At 41.7% G+C, this 17,052-nt stretch overlaps 1 protein-coding gene across 2 annotated transcripts in view; it reads left to right on the top strand.

Annotated features, from left to right (window-relative positions):
- Positions 1-11,035: 11,035 nt before the first annotated feature.
- Positions 11,036-17,052, top strand: part of LOC111147007 (DnaJ heat shock protein family (Hsp40) member C15) — an 83,825-nt gene continuing 77,808 nt past the window's right edge. For both annotated transcript variants that reach the window (XR_002640580.1, XM_022502845.1), the window contains exon 1: positions 11,036-11,714. Coding sequence is in view for 1 of the 2 variants with exons in the window: in XM_022502845.1 (XP_022358553.1) it covers positions 11,610-11,714 (105 nt within the window). In the remaining variant the exon portion in view is untranslated. The remainder of the gene's footprint in view (positions 11,715-17,052) is intronic.

Genomic DNA, 17,052 nt, shown 5'->3' with positions numbered 1-17,052 from the left:
GGCCCTGACAGCCAGAAAGAAACAGGGACCTCAGTCCTTGCAACCACAAGAAACATAACTCTGTCAACAGCCTAACTAAAACAGATGCTTTCCCAGAGCTTCCAGATAAAATCCCAGCCTGACCAACACCTTGATTTTGGTTTTCTGAGACCTTGAGCATAGAACCCAACTGAGCCCCCTTGGATTTCTGACCTACAGAACTCTGAACTAATAAATGAGTATTGTTTTAAGCCACTAAATTTGTGGTAATTTTATAGTAGCAATAGAAAACTTATACAGATGGGCAATGATATAAAACTGAATTTACACTGATTCTAACTGAATACCACTGGGTTTTTCTAATCTTCCCTTTTTCATATCTGAACCTTCAAAAATTAATAACCAATTCCTCTTATCTTCAAGATATTTAGTTATTTGCTTAATCATCTTATATATAACCAACTGCTTTGCCTGTGGACCAGCTCTTTCACCTGTGAGTCATCTCCTGACCTTGACCCCACAGTACAGGGGTTGTACTGGTTGAATTCCCACCACCTGTGACCCCATTATACACACTAAACCCAGACTTTACCATCCATGGGGGCCATGCTAGCCAAGTTATGACACTTGGCCTATGCTCTGCTCCTTCACTCTAGGAGATTTCTGTTTAAGTATATTCATTTTTTAGCATCATTTTAGAGACATTTCTTCTCTCTTAAAAAATGGTGGTTAGGGGGGCATCTGGGTGTCTCAGTGGGTTAAGCATCTGACTTCAGCTCAGGTCATGATCTCAGGGTCCCTGTATCCAGCCCCACATAAGGTTCTCCACTCAGCGGGAAGTCTTCTTGTTCCTCTGCCCCTTCCCCCGCTTGTGCGTGCACATGCACTCTCTTTCTCTCTCAAATAAGTAGATAAAATATTTTTTTTAAATGGTGGTTATGTACCACTTCCTATTCTAACAACTTTATTGCTGCCATAAACATGAAACAGCACTTGACTGAGTATCACAGTACTCACTGCTGTGTTAGATGTTGTGATGCATTTCTAAATGAGAAATATGATGCCTGCTTCCAGACTACCATTTTATAATATAATAAGTGTGGAAGAATTGCAACCCTGAATTGATAGCTGAACTTTTACTTTGGCTAACATTGTTTTTCCAAAAAAATAGACTCTCTCATCCAATTTTGAAATTTTGTTTTTAAACAGTCCATGTGTTTATTAGTATAAAGGAAAAAACATGCCTGTGTTTCTCCTTTGCTACTCAAGCTGAACCCTTCAGACACTCCTGGTCACAAATGTGTGTGTGTGTGTGTGTGTGTTGGGGAGTGTGGGTTTCCCCACATCAGGCAATTCTGCAACACCAGCTGGGTGTTCTATTCAATTCAATTCTGACACAACCTAAAGACAGCATTAGATCTCAGATATTAAGGGCTCAGACCAACAGGACTACAACCTCAGTCTCACCTCCTATGCCAGTTGCAAGTCCAGGTTGTTATCCGTGTTTCTGTCTGACTGGCTAGAAATTGGGGGTTTCCAAGACTGTCTCTTCAGGTTTGATTAATTTATTAAGAACGACTCACAGAACTCAAAGAAATATTTAACTTTTGTTTACCAGTTGACTATAAAGGATATTACAGAGGATACAGATGAACCTCCAGAGTCCAGAAGAGTGCCAGGCACAGGAGTTTCTATCCCTTTAAAACTGGGGTGCATCAACCTCTTGAGTTCACCAACCCAGAAGCTCATCAAATCTCATAGTTCCAGAGTTTTTATAAATTTTAAAGTGCAGCCCCCCAACCCCTCTCTCATTCCCAGAGGTTGGTGGTTGGGGTTGAAAGTTCCAACTTTCTAATTACTTGGTTTTTTGTGACTGGCCCCATCCTGAAGCTATCTAGGGAATCCACCCTAAGCCACTCATTAGCATAAACTTAGGCTGCTCTGAAGACCTCCCTTATGAATAATAAGGGACAATCCTATTGGTCAAGAAATTCCGAGGTATTCAGATTTGTGCCAGTAACCAGAAACAAAGATCAACTACATTTCTTATTATATTACAATTAGGAACGCATCTTCCATACATTTCTTCTCTTTTGGAACAGAGAGAGAAAAGGGAAGGGCTAGATTTGGGAAAACGTAAAACATCATAAATTTTAATTGTAATAGGCAGGTAATAGAAAGAACTTGTTTCGCTATCTGGTAGAAAAAGCTCTCCTCTCTCAACTATAAATCTGGCTGAGAGACAAGGACAAAATAATTATATATGCACCTCAGTCTTTCAATAAAGGCAGAAAGAGCTTTTCCATTTCAAATTTGTTTTGTTTTGTACCACATGTGGGTTAATTAGATAAAACCATGTCATATGCCAGATTCAATCAGCCTGAAAATAATCAGAAAACCGGGTTTGGCATTGTTTATGCTGTTCTGGCTCAGATCGACAAAAGCACAAAATGTAAATTGGCTCCGGAAAATAACATATGTGCGCTGGTGCCAGGTTTTCTTTCATGGGATTTTCTCTAGCTGGCACCGGAACAGCAGATGCTGCTCTGGGTGACCATTAGACAAACTTACACCATGTAGATCCCCATTTTCTGTGAGTGGACACCTCCACGAAGGGCACTTGTCTTCCTGCCTTTGACATTGGCCCAAACCAGCTTTCCAGCTATTGGCAGACAGTCAACTGAAAATGCACGTTGAAGTTTAAAAATGAAAATGCGTTTTTGTTTGGCTTATCCCCCAGTGACTTCCTTTGGGTTTATTTCTTTGTTTTTAAAATCTCCTGTAAGATTAGAAATACAGTCCTGACACCACTCCCCTATTTCTTTGCTGTAGATAGTTCAGTGAATATTACTAAGGGGAAAACGGCAGAACATTTTCTTGTCTTCCTACTTGAGTCCCAAGGGAGGGATAAACATTTTAGCAATTATCCAAGCAATCATGGAATTGAGGTGGTTTTGGAGTATAGGTGAGGTTTGGTGGGGTGAAATCTGGAGCCAACGACCAAGTAAGAATTTTTGACATGTCTTTAGTGCAAAATGGTGGTTTATTAAAGCACGCGGACAGGACCCACAGCAGAAAGACATGCTGCCCTGGGTTTTGAGGAGTGGCTGATTATATACTTGGAAGTCGGGGAAGTAAGGAAAAGGGAGGTTTCAAAAGAACTTTCATTTGCTAAGATACATACAAAATACCCACATGATACCTACAAGTTACCAGAGGCCTTGCCATTGCCAAGTTAAGGTTGTTTTCACCTCTAACAAGGTATTAACATTAAGATAGTTGAGAGATTCCTGGAAGAATGTCGTACATACACCACCCAAGAGTAGGGGGTCGGGGAAGGTTACCGGTGTCAGCTTATGTTTTGTCTTCAGCCAGCCTTCTGTTCCCTCATCAGAATGACGTCCGTTCGATGATAGAATCCAAACTAGCTAGCTATTCCTTCTCTTTGTGCTATGTAAACTATCTGATATCAATGCACAGGGGAATAGGAATTGCTCTCCTTACTTTTTTAAAAAAGAATATTTTTTTAGAATATTCTAGAATATTTTTTTTTTAGAATATTCTAGAATGTGTGATGGTGGTGATCACTTCTCCCAGTATGGATGAAACTACTTTGCTTGGGTCACCAGTGAGTACCTGGGATAGGGAAACTATAAAGGGATTCCATGAAGAGTTGCTTTCTTGTTCCTTTTCCTGATTCTGTTTTTTCTAGGACCTGCACCCCTGCCCTACACACGCTTATAATATGTCCTCTTTTAAGGATCAAGGAGTTAATGATTTCTTTGGAATCTTCCAACATAGTAGATAACATCTAAGGAGTGACCATGTGAGATCATCATGTATGTTTTCCAGACCACTGACTCCAGACACCTTGACCCCAAGACAGACCCCTAGCTCTGTTATGGAAAATAAAAATCAGACTGGTAAGAAACCAAGTGACAAACGGAAAAGTAGGAGAACTTGGGTTTATTTTATGCATGTGGACATTGAGGAGCTCACATTGGAAATTCTGGGCACCGGGTAGCAGGGTCACAGAACTTTTATAGGGAAGTGCTGGGGGTCAAGTTACAAGGGCTGTGCTGACCCCTGGTAGGTGGGTTTAAGTTGAGGGTGGGGGTTGCAGTGGCCTGAAGCTTGTTTACAGAAGCAGAAATGGTTGGTTATCTCTTGCTAAAGTAGGACTCCTGGTTATCTCTTGGCATTGCTAGTAACTTTCCATCTTCTGGGGCTTGAGGGCCCAGGTCTGTCTGAGTTATTTTCCTCTTCAGCTTCAGGGCATAAATGACTTACGGAGGATACTGGGACCCTTGTTTTTGTTTAAACAAGTTCCTGGATGCCTGAGAGGACGTGTACACCAGACCACAATCCTCAATAAAAACCCAGACCCCAAGCAAAGAGGACATTCACCCTCCTCTTAGAGGCTTCCGGATGCTCAGTCCAAATCTGTACTCTCTCTGTGTCTTCAGTAAACTCTGCTCTCACTTCCTTCTGGCTCATGTTTGATTTCTATCCTGCATGAAGCTGTTGGGTCCCCAATGTTGGGTCCCCCAATAATGGGTCCATGGTCAAAGGAGCGAGACTGATACAAAGCAAAGGTCAAGCAAAGCTTTATTTCACGCCAAGAGCATCAATAATCAAACGGACCGTCAAACAGACGGGTCGGGGCCACCCCTTACAGAGAGGGCGACCCCTCCCTGCCTCACAGACTAACTTTTATAGAGCAAAGGCCATGTGGTTGGGCCTGGCCACACACAGGTGGCGAATGAGATTGTAACACACAGAGAAAGCTGCACAGTCATGCTAGGTCACACACGGGTGGCCAACTGAATTACAATTCACCCCATAGTAGCTTTTTGAACTAGCCTATCGCCTTTGTCACAATTGGCGGCCAAAAGGCGGGGCCTACACTCCTTGGTAGCTAGGGAGACAGTATGCACGCTCTACTGATTGGATGTCTCCACCTGACCCGACTCATCCCTGCATTCAGGCCATTATCTCCACCTGACCTAACCCACCCTTGTATTTGGGCTTTGTTACCTGGGACTGGTTTCCAGGACTTACTTTTAAGTAAGTTCCCCTGGGGCAGGGGGAAGGGTCAGTTTAAGTTTTACTGCATAAACAACAAAATAGCTGTTCAACCAAGGTGGGGCCGCTCTGGCTAAATAGGTCCGTACAAAGCCAAGAACCCCTTTTGCTGGTCCTGCCAGACCGCGTCTGGGTCTCCAGGCCTGGCCTGAGTATGGCATACTTACTTGTCAAATTCAATGGGCACATTTTATCCTCATCTTACTTGGTTGTTCTGTAGGTATCTGGCATTTTTCACTATTTCATCCTTTTTGAAATTTCCTTTTTTTCATGACCCCACTCTCTCCTGACTTCTACCACTTTTATCTCTGGCTCTTATTTGTAGTTCCCTTTTCTTTCCCCTTTCTTCTGTCTACTTTTGAGTCTCCGTGTGCAGAGTCTAATCTTTTCTTTCTTTCTTTCTTTCTTTTTTGTTCTATGTTTTTCCTTAGTTCTGTAGTTGCCAATGGCAGAAAGCTAAGATTCTTGGATTCTTCCCTTTTCCTTAACCCTTCTATCTGCTCAACTCCATGTCTTCTTGACACTATCTCTTCACCCGTTAGATTTCTCCTCTTGGAATAGTAAGACTACTTTGGTTGCAAATACAGAAAATTCCACCAAACCTGGTTTAAAAATAGGGTGACAGTTTCTTCAACAAGTCACTGGGTGACGGACAACAGCTCGTGATGTTGATAAGGGAGCAGAAGGCTGGCTGAAGACAAAACATAAGCTGACGCCAGTAACCTCCCCCGACACCCTACTCTTGGGTGGGACATGTGTAACATTCTTCCAGGAATCTCCCAACTGTCTTAATGTTAATACCTTGCTAGAGGGGAAAACAACCTTAACTTGACAATGTCAAGGCCTCTGGTATCTTGTAGGTATCCTAGAGGTATCAGATCTTGTAGGTTGGTCCTCTTTCGCATATGAAAGTTCTTCTGAAACCTCCCTTTTCCTTACTTCCCCCAACTCCCAAGTATATAATCAGCCACTCTTCAAGACCCTGGGGTAGCATCTTTCTGCAGTGGGCCCTGTGCCTGTGCTTTAATAAACCACCATTTTGCACCAAAAATATGCCAAGGCTCCCTGCTAAGCAGGAAGCCTGCTTCTCCTTCTCCCACCTCCCCTGCTTCTGTCCCCACCCAACCCCCGTCAAATAAATAAATAAAAATCTTTTTAAAAAATCTTTGGTTGTCAGCTCTGGACCTCACCCCACCAAACCTCACCAATATTCCAAAACCACATCAGTGTAATGAGCACTGGGTATTATATAAGACTGATGAGTCACTGAGCTCTTCCTCTGAAACTAATCATACATTATGTTAATAAATTGAATTTAAATTAAAAAAAGAAAAAAAAAGTTTTTTTGTAACAGAAATTTGCATAAGAACTGGATATTAGATGACACTGTAGGGACAAGAGTGGAGTGCCCCAAGATGGACCACTTTGGCATGAACGTTATTTTGAGTTAAAAGTTATCAAAACCCAGCATGCTTCTCTGTTCATGCCCAGCTAACTAGAGAAAAAGTTCCTTCCCCAGAAGCACCCCAAATGTAACCCCAATTTTCTGTAACCCCAATGTCCAAGAAGAGCTATGTGCCCATCCATGAAACGAATCACCATGGTTAGAATGATGAGATACCTTGGTTGGCTTAGCTTAAGCAGAGCCCGTCCTGAGAATAGGGGGCAGAGTTAATCCTTGGGTCCTCTTTGGGTAGGGCTATGAGGAATTGAATGTGGGGAGGAAATCAATAAAGGTAACTACACTCCTCCTTGCCATGTCCCTGCCACTGTCCTAGTTTAGCACCCAACATTTCTTACTCAGGCTACTGAAATAACTTTCTTGCTGATTTTCCTCCTTTAGTTTTGGCCCATCAAGCCCACATTACTAGCAGAATGATCCTAGCATGCAGATCTGATCATGTCACTGCTACATTCAACATTTTTTTTTGATGTCTTGGCTTTACCTATAAGATCAATTCCAAATGCCTTTTCTTATTAAGTAACGCTCTTTAATATCCGGCCCTTTTCTGGTTATCTGTCCACTCTCATCTATCTATATTCTCTTCTGTATACTTTAAACTTTAGCAAAACTGAATTACTTGTAGTACTGTTCATATGCAGTGCTTTCTCATACCTAGTTCCCCTAAGCCTGCCTCAATCTTATCAACCCAGCCAATCTGTATTCATCCTTCCACAGTCAGCTTGAATGCTATCTTCTCTAACTCTTTTCCTTTCTTTTCAGAACCATCCTTTTTTATGCCCACTGCACTTGCCACACAGCAGAGCCCTCTTTTCTGATCATACCGGCATAGTGGTTGATGGGTTAACTGAAAAACTAATTAAATTGGGGATTATAACAATAATGATACATACTTTAAACATTATATATATATTTTTTTATAATCTTATTTTTAAGATTTTATTTATTTATTTGACAGAGAGAGATACAGCGAGAGAGGGAACACAAGCAGGGGGAGTGGGAGAGGGAGAAGCAGGCCCCCTGCTGAGCAGGGAGCCTGATGCAGGGCTTGATCCCAGGATGCTGGGATCATGATCTGAGCTGAATGCAGATGCTTAATGATTGAGCCTCCCAGATGTGCCTAAACATTATATTTTTAAGATTTTATTTATTTATTTAATTGAGAGAGAGAGGGAGAAAGGATGGGCAGAGGGGGAGGGAGAAAGAATCTGAAGCAGGATCTGCACTGAGAGCCCAATGTAGGGCTCAGTCCTATGACTGAGATTATGACCTGAGCAGAAACCAAGAGTCAGACGTTTAACCGACTGAGCCATCCAGGTGCCCCTAAACATTATTTTTTTAAGCATCACATACAAATCACTATTTCTTAGTAAGGAGTGTTGTTTGTTTGCTTGTTTGTTTGTTTATTTATTTATTAAGCAAGATCTATACCCAATGTGAGGCTTGAACTCACAACCCTGAGATCAAGAGTCATATACTCTACCAAATGAGCCAGCCAAGCACCTATTAATATGGAGCTCTTTTAGACTTTTTCTAGTAGCATCCTTCCTCCCTCTCCCTGTGATTTTTAATACCACACAAACACACACTATATCTCTTCATGCACTCTATGTATGTCTACAGGATCAAGGCCTTCATTTGGATGTGGGTCCTCTGCCTCAGATTTTTTCCACATCGATAATCTATCTTATATGATGCCTAATTTCAGTTTGTTTAAATTGGAGGGGACAAAACATTTTAAAAACAAACTGAATGGAATGACTCAATTGTTATTTTATTCCTATGCCTACCACTTGACAGCTTCTTACACTCTTGTGTGTGTATATGTGTGTGTGTGTGTATAAAACATGCTGTTATTAAGTCTTTCCAAAGCTTTTAATTTAGTTTTCATAAAAATAACTTCTTCTCTCCCTCACAATTACACTTTATCACTAAATAATGTCTAATCACATTTTATCATTTCAAAGACAAGACAACCACTTGAGGAGCCAACACCACTGTTGGCAGGCGGCAGCAATAAGAAAATATACAGGGGACGCCTGGGTGGCTCCATTGGTTAAGCAGCTGCCTTCGGCTCAGGTCATGATCCCAAGCTCCTGGGATCAAGACCCGCATCCGGCTCCTTGTTCGGCAGGGTGCCTGCTTCTCCTTCTCCCTCTCCCTCTGCTGTACTCTCTTGTGTTCTCTCTCTCTCGTGCTCTCTCTCTAACAAATAAAATAAATAAAATCTTAAAATATATATATATATATATACAGGAAACACATAAGTGAAATAAGTAATATACAGAAAATAGTAACTAACACTATCAGAGAATTTATAAGGTATACAGCACTGTTTTAAGAGCTTTACAAAAGTCAACTTGTTTATTCTTCACAACCAGGGCTCCATTATTGCCCCCCATTTTCCTGATAAGGAGACTGAGGCACATAGAGGCCAAAAAAAATTTCTTTTTTCTTTTTGCCAAAAGTCTTTTTAAACAACAGATGTTTAAAACATCTTTTACTGAGATGTTTCTAAGATATATTACCAACATCTGCCTTTCTTTCACAAAGTCTATTGAACATAATGTAACCTGTTTCTAAAATGGTATAACTAATAAAAATAAGCTGATGAAAATTTAATGTGGCTTCCGCTATGATTTTACTAAAGCGTTCCTCTTCATTCTCAGGGAAACCAAAGGAGTGAGTTTAGCTAAATCAGGATGAGCTCTGTGTGAGGAGAGGCAAGACTTAATTGCTCTTGTTTCCAACCTTTATTAGGAGGGGAGGGTGACCTTAGCAAAGAACCAAAAGCTGAGAACTGATAGTCTTTATGGAATGTTTTCTTTAAAACTGACTCCTGCTGTAGGAGCAGATGCTCCATGCACCAGTCAGCAGTAGAGCTGGGGCAAGTCAGCAATCTGCTTTCACTAGGTTGGGTTTTGAGCTGAGGCACAATCCTGCTGAGCCCACCTCCCCAGAATGTTACCATTCTCTCCCCTGCCCCATTCTCCTTTCTTTCTTTTCCTGACTTGTGCTATGGAAACTTCCTTCTAGTTCTGGGGCAGGGGCAGCAGCTTCCCTAAGAGGAGCTGGGGCTGACTTGGGTCTTGCTCTAACTGCTTGTTTGCTCTAGGCTGGTAGCGGGTGACTGTGAGGACCCAGCTGCTAGGGCACACTAGAACCCTCCCATAGTGTGGAATGCAAAGAATCAATAATCTTACTTACTTGACCCTGTAGGTCCAATGCATAGTTTAGTGTGCAAGACCTAAGAGATGCTAAATACTTACCAAACAAATAAATGGATGAATGAATGAATGACCTGTGAGCCCCAACCTAATTCATTTGCTTAATTCATCAGCATCCTTGATAGTTGTGGATCAGTCTAATGAAAATTAATTTTTGTAATAAGATTGAAGTGAGAGAGCTGGGTTCTTGTCTCATGGAGTCGAAGAATGAATCTCATGGACAAAGGAGAGTGAGTAAACCTGTAGAGTTTTATTGAGTGAGAATACAGAAAAAGTCTCAGGAGAGGGGTCCCATTAGGGTTGCCATTGAGGGCTTTTAGGGTTGGTCTTTTATAAAAAGTTAACCAGGGAACTTAAATCTTTTTGACTTCTCTACTGGGAGCACCATTGATTAAGGACTAGTGATAACATCTTCAATAGCTTACTTCTTTTTAGGGTTTGCTTATTTTCTCTTGACCACAGGAGACTGTCAAAAATCAGATTTCCCTTTGGACACCTAGGGCAGGGTGGTGTGGTAGGTTTCCTCATACCTCCACATTTTTGGGATTTCTGTGAGTCTGATCCCAGAGCCCCTTATCTATCTCTCCATTCCTAGCCCTGCCTGTCCCTTACTCAAGATCATGTCTCTGAAGAGTCTTGGCATGATTGTTTTTTTTTTTTTTTTAAGTCTAGTTTTACATCCCTCCTTTGTCATTTCTTTGCATTTGTTTCCAGCTGAAATTTTCAGCCCTCCTCCTCTTCCATCTAAAAATGTCTCACCCATTCTTTACTGACCATCTCAGCAGCTAAGCCTCCACTGACCCTTCTCTGAAACCTGGTTAAGAGTGAACATTCCCTCCCATAAATGCCAATAGGCCGGTGGTGGTAACTGTGTAAGCGTATGGTAAGTGCATTGTACAAATTGCTTCCATATCCTTCTCTCCCCTCCCCTTTTGTTCATTTTATCCTTTTAACTTTCTGAGTCATTATGTTAGACAAATATTATTCCCCTTCCACAGATAAGGAGATTTGGAGAGGTAAATGGGTATTTCAGGGACACAAGCCTAGAAAATTATAGAACATACAGTAGAACTCACGTCTCTTACAATGGATACAAAGGGCAAAAGCACTGCCTTGTTGGCTCAGGAGTTGGAAAACACTTCACCAGCTTCATTTGTTGGTTAAGTTTTGCTCCAAAATATTTTATTTAAAAATTAATTTAAAAATGGGTCTTTCTATGTCCAAGTCAGCACAAAACCATTTGTGGGGAGTGAGGTTTATTTACTTGCTTGTAAGTTTCTTCTTTGTTTCATCTTAAATATAGCCATTTGTGTGGAGAGAAGGGATATAGAATAAGCAAACTGCCACTTCTATCGCTTTCATGGGTGGGAGATTGCGTCATTAAAGAGAAGTATGATCAGTAGCTGGGGTGGGAAGAACGGTCTGGTGTGAGTCAGGGACCTTCAAGAACTGCAGTTGGAGTCTCCGGGTCTCCCCTTGATAGCCCTTTGATGAGACCAAAATCTGACCATAGGGCTTAAATCCTGGTCCTTTGTTGGGAAGAGGGCTGGGGAGGAGCCAGGCTCCACCACACAATGCCCACGAGGCCCAACGTTGACTTTGGGCCTGAGGATCAGAAACAAACAAAAAACCCCTCCACGTCCCAGGGGCCTCAGCTCCGAGTCTGTCCCTCGCCTTCGTGGGGACAGAGTGGCCCGAGCCTGGGGGAGAACGAGATCTCCCGGTGACCTGCCCTCCACCCGCAAGGCAGGGGCGGCGCCAGCGAAACCCGCGAGTAAACCGCCTAACTAGTTTGTCCCTGCGGCCGTCTCGTAGGCGACGCCTCGGCGCCCCGAGTCTCGCTGCGTCGTATTGCCATGGCTGCCCGAGGCGGCGTCGCCCCTGCCAGCGAAGGTCTGCGCTACGCCGAGTACTCGCCGCCGGCGACCAAACGGCCGGACACGGACGTGGACCAGGGACTGGTGAGTCCCGCCGGCTGCTCCCGCCCCTCCGCGGGCCTGCCTGCTGGCACCCCCGGATTCCCGAGGGCGCTGCCTCACTCCTTTGTACCCTCTCAGCCCCCGAACCGCGGTGGTCCCGGCATTCACATCTTTGTCCCACCTCCTCCTTCGTCCCGCGGAGTCGTGCTCTGTGCCCGGCGCACAGAGTCGCTCTTGCCTCCAGGAGCTCACAGTGTTGTCGGGGGTCCGAGCGGGGAGACAAACAATTGCACCTACTGTGTGATAAATACTCCAGGGGGGATTCTCAGAGGAGGAGAGCCCAGTCCAGTGTTGCGGGGTAGGGAGTGAGGTCAGAGGAGGCGTCCTGGAGAAAGGGACGATTAAAAACGGAAGTATGGAAAATGAGTGGCTGTGAAGTCAGCGGAAGGAAGAGGAAAAAGTGTTTGACTCATCAGTAGTAGTAGTTACAGAGTCGTAGGCCAGAGGACCAGGGGCCCAGTTGGAAATCGCCAGGTGGTTTTTTCAGGTTGAACTGTTGAGCTGGGAAAAGCGTTCGACAGAAACATAATGAGAGCCTCATTTATGTCTTTAAGTTTTCTGTAGTTATATTTGAAATCCAAAAATGAGATGAATTTCATTTTAAGTGTATTTTTATTTAATCCAGTGTATCCACAATATTTGACATGTAATCAATATAAAATTACTGAGATATTTTACATCCTTTTTCCCCCCTATTTTGTACCAAGTCTTTGAAATCCAGTGTGTGTTTTATAATAACAGCACATCTCACTTGGGACTAGCCACATTTCAGGTGTTCAGCCACGTGTAGCTAGTGGCTACATTATTAATCATTTTAGTTCCCAAAGATTAATGGGAATTAGAACATATGAAGCATCTGGTAAAGCACCTGAAGGAGTTGGGATAGCCTGAGGGCAGTGGTACCATTTTGATGAGTTTTAAGCTGAGAACTGATAGATTGGGCTGTTAAACCAAGCTCTCTCAGGCTTTGTATAAGAAGAATGGATTAGTTGGAGAAAGTGTAGAGACAGGGCTGTTTTAATTCTTTTTCACACGGCATTCCATGCTGTGCCAGCCCACAGTGCTATATACTTTGCCTTTAGATGCATAGCACTTATTGCCCATACCAGTTGCTGACCACTCATACACTGTATTGTGACATCTTTTATGTTGACCTCTCATTTTCCAACATTTTTCTAAGTTTCCTAAGAGCGGGGACTGCGGATTTACTTCAAGGAAGCACCCAATTTATGAGCACTCAGTTATCATTACTTGATTAATGGGTAGATTTCTGCAGCCGTCAGATGGGCTTACGTGGGAAGGTTTCTGAAAGCAATATGCTTTCATTCAACTGACATTTCTTGAATACTGCTAAGTGCCCCGTATTTTCCTAAGACCTTGGAATAGATAAGAAAACAAAACAGATTGGGGCACCTGGGTGGCTCAGTGGGTTAAAGCCTCTGCCTTCAGCTCAGGTCACGATCCCAGGGTCCTGGGATCGAGCCCTGCATCAGGCTCTCTGCTCAGCAGGGAGCCTGCTTCCCCCTCTCTCCGCCTGCCTCTCTGCCTACTTGTGATCTCTCTCTGTCAAATAAATAAATAAATAAATAAATAAAATCTTAAAAAAAAAAAAAAACAGATAAAAGTTTGAAATAGCAGGCTCTAAGCTTCTGCTTATCTGATTCCTTCTTTACCACAACCTTGTGAGGCAAGTCCTTTTTAATTCTCTCTCTCTTTTTTTAATTTAGTTTTTTTCAGTGTCCCAAGATTCATTATTTATGCACTACACCCAGTGTTCCATGCAATACGTGCCCTCCTTAATACCCACCTCACTTAAGAGATGAGGAGACTCAGGGATGCTTGGGTGGCTCAGGTTAAAAGTCTGCCTTCCACTCAGGTCACCATCCCAGGGTCCTGGGACCCAGTCCAGTGTAGGGCTCCCTGCTCAGCTGGCTTCTCTCTCTCCTCCCAACTCCTGCTTTCTCTCTCTCTCTCAAATAAATAAATAAAATCTTACAAAAAGAAAGAGAGAGACTTAAAGTGGTAAGTAACCTACCCAGAATCATTCTCCTAATAAGTGACAGACCTAGGATTCCAAATCCTATATACCGTTTCCATTTGCTGACTTAGAAATAAGGCTTTCTGAGTGGAGTGTTCAATCTGGATAAATTATTAGGTTAGATAGAAGGAGTCTCTTTATGGAGAGTTGTAAAAATCTCCATACTGGACTGATTTGCAAGGCAGCTGGGAGCTTCCGTGGTATTTTGAAGATAGAAGTAATGTTGGTGATCTTTTACATCTGTAGGTACTTCATTTGGAAGAAGATATGTGTAGAATTTAAGATATCAGTTAGGAGACATCTTTAGTAGTCCAGTCACATGAAGGCTAAGATGTAGGCCAGTGATTCTAGTGATTCCTGTCCAACCTAGTGCCCCTTTTTTTATAACCAGTATTCTTCAAAGTCTCCTGTAATATCCTAAAATGATACTGACTAGCAATGAAATCTGTTCATAAAATAACTTAAAAATCAGTGTAATGCTCTAATTGAGACATAAAGGTGAAGTATTTTATTAGAAAAAAACATGTTTACTATTTAAGCATGTAAATGGTCAGACATGATTACATTAGGAGACATAATGAAGTAATCAGTTGCTGGCGTATTACACCAGTGCAAAGAGCCACTGTGAGTGTAACAGCTACAAATACCACTTTTCCAATGTATTATACTGGCGTTTCAGATACCACAAGGGCCATTGTCATTGGCAAACTGATTTTTCCCAAATTGGTAACAATTTTTGGTAGGATTTTAAATTAGATAAAGTGGAATCTTCCCTCAATTTACATAAGATTTGTACTTAAGAAAAATTTAGTCTTTTTAAAACAGTGTGAAATGATACATTTTATATATACTGTATTACATAAACTTCTAGACTAAGATGATAACAAATAAGCTTTTTACCTACTTCAGTGTACAGTAGAATCTTTTAAAACCCTGAGGGATGCAGGTAGTTCTTTGTTGTAAAGGTTGCTTCATACATTTTATAACTTCTAGGATGAATAGTCCCCCATCCACCAAATACTTGCCCTCCTATCCAAATTATTATTGCAACCAAAAGGTCCTCACAAATTTTCAAAATGTCCCTAAGGGCCTATTCTGCTTCTGTTGGAATCATTGGTCCAGGTAATTATGAGTGATGAGTTAGAAGTTAAGAGAACTGATAATAATAATTTGGGGGGAGCTCGGAAGTACTGAAAATGATGGAAGGCTGACAAAGGGTAAGCGTTAGGAAAAAATAAATGACCCAAGAGTGGGACATTTTGGCAATCTTACTGAAAATAGTAGAAAATAAAATGTCAAGGAGTTGAAGAAAAGATTTTTCTCATCATTTTTTTTTAAGATGCAATTTATTTTGAAGTTTTTGAAATACAGCATCTGCAGTTGTAGCTGTTAAATAACTCTTAGGTAAACTTTCCCTTAGGGACTAAGAATTCATGTGCATTAACCAATTTAGGAGATTAAAAACATAAAAATGTAGATAAAAGTACTTGGGTAGTACCTTGAATAAAATAGTATCTTACAATTAATTGTGTATTAGTCAGAGGTCATGGTCAGATTTTGCTTTAGCAAATCTGATTCTCATGGAAAAGCAGAGAAGAAGCTTTAACGTTGGGAAGAGTATATTATCAGTTTTTAAAGCATTTTGAAAAAGAAACCCAGTTTGTATGAAATGATAACCTTTAGTTTTCAGTACTTTCCCCAAAAGTGTAACTCCTTGTGTTAGTAGGATAGTGTAAAATACAAGAAAATTTGCTATATATACATTTCAGTTATAGGCCAACTTGATAACATGAAAACTAAAAACCTATCAAACTTGTAAATTATTAAGTACTTATTTATTACTGAAACAAAAGAAAGCACTTCTACTATTTTTCATTTAAAATGTTTACCTTGAAGCTTCCTTTTAAGAAATCACATGGATTACAGATTGTATATCTTTTTTTTTTTTTTTTTTTTTCTTTGAGAGCGACAAGGGTGCTGGGTGGCTCAGCTGGTTAAGCGTCTGTCTTAGGACAGACTTAGGACAGTCTTGTCCCAGGACCCTGGGATCAAGCCCCACGTTTTCATCGTTGGGGCTCCCCGCTCACTGGGGAGTCTGCTTCTCCCTCTGCCTGCCACTCTCCCTGCTTCTGCTCTCTCTCCCTCTCTCTCTGACAAATGAATAAATAAAATCCTCAAAAAAAAAAAGAAAGTGACAGCAAACATGAGCAGGGGGGAGAGGGGAAGAGGGGGTGGAGAGAATATTAAGCAGGCTCCACAGCCCAAGGTAGGGCCATCTCAAGACCTGGAATCATGACCAGCCAAAACAGAGTTGAATGCTCAACTGACTGAGCCACTCAGGTGCCCTGGACAAGAATTTTCATGTGCTTCTGTCATTGGCACTGTATTTGACTCATGGTAGTCACTTAGTTATTCATTAAATGAACAGCTATTAACTTCTATTACTATTGAGTGACTTTGAATGTTTGATTCTAACATATTGATAAAGGTATTTTTTTCTGTAGGACTTCTCCTTAATGTTAGCTTCTAAAGGAGAACAAGAGTCTTTCTTACTCACTATTCTATCCCTGGAACTTAGCACAAGGTCTGGTGCATGCTCAATAAATATTTGTATATGTATATGGTAAACGCTAAATAAATATTTGTGGTATGAGTGAATAATCTCCATCTTTCCTTTCTCCATCACAACTATCTTCTTGAGGCAGAATAATTTTTTTCCTTATTAATTTCCCACTGGTACAACCATTGTCTATCTTGAACTTAAATATTATAGTCTTGAGATAGAAGTTTTGGCATTTTATAATGCTTTCAGCAATTTATATTCATTGAGATGGTTATTACTGCTTATTTACTGTTTTGGAAGAATTAAATGCCTTAGGGAATTTGTAAACAACTTTGATTCCCCCCCAACCCCCCACTTCCCCCCTCACTGCCCCCTCCCACTGCTGCCGAGCAAAGGCTGTGATGGAATGGGCTGTTTTCCCAGTTTACAGAAACTCTTTGATTCATAGTAGTGGAACATTTAATTTTTCTGGTTTGTTTTTTCCAGTGGATATATTTTTTAAAGGTTTTATTTACTTATTTCTAGAGAGGGAGAGAGAGAAGTGTGTACAGGGCTGGGGAGGAACAGAGGGAGAGGAAGAAACAGACTCCCCACTGAGCAGGGACCCCAGCGTGGGGCTGATTCCAGGACCCTGGGATCATGACCTGAGCTGAAGGCAGATGCTTAACCAACTGAGCCACTGAGGCACCCTGGTTTTTTTCTGGTGGATATTTGAAACT

The sequence above is a fragment of the Enhydra lutris genome, unplaced genomic scaffold, assembly GCF_002288905.1.
Source record: "Enhydra lutris kenyoni isolate GAN:26980312 unplaced genomic scaffold, ASM228890v2 scaffoldscaffold15, whole genome shotgun sequence".
NCBI lineage: Eukaryota > Metazoa > Chordata > Mammalia > Carnivora > Mustelidae > Enhydra > Enhydra lutris.
This window is presented reverse-complemented; position numbering and strand designations above follow the sequence as displayed.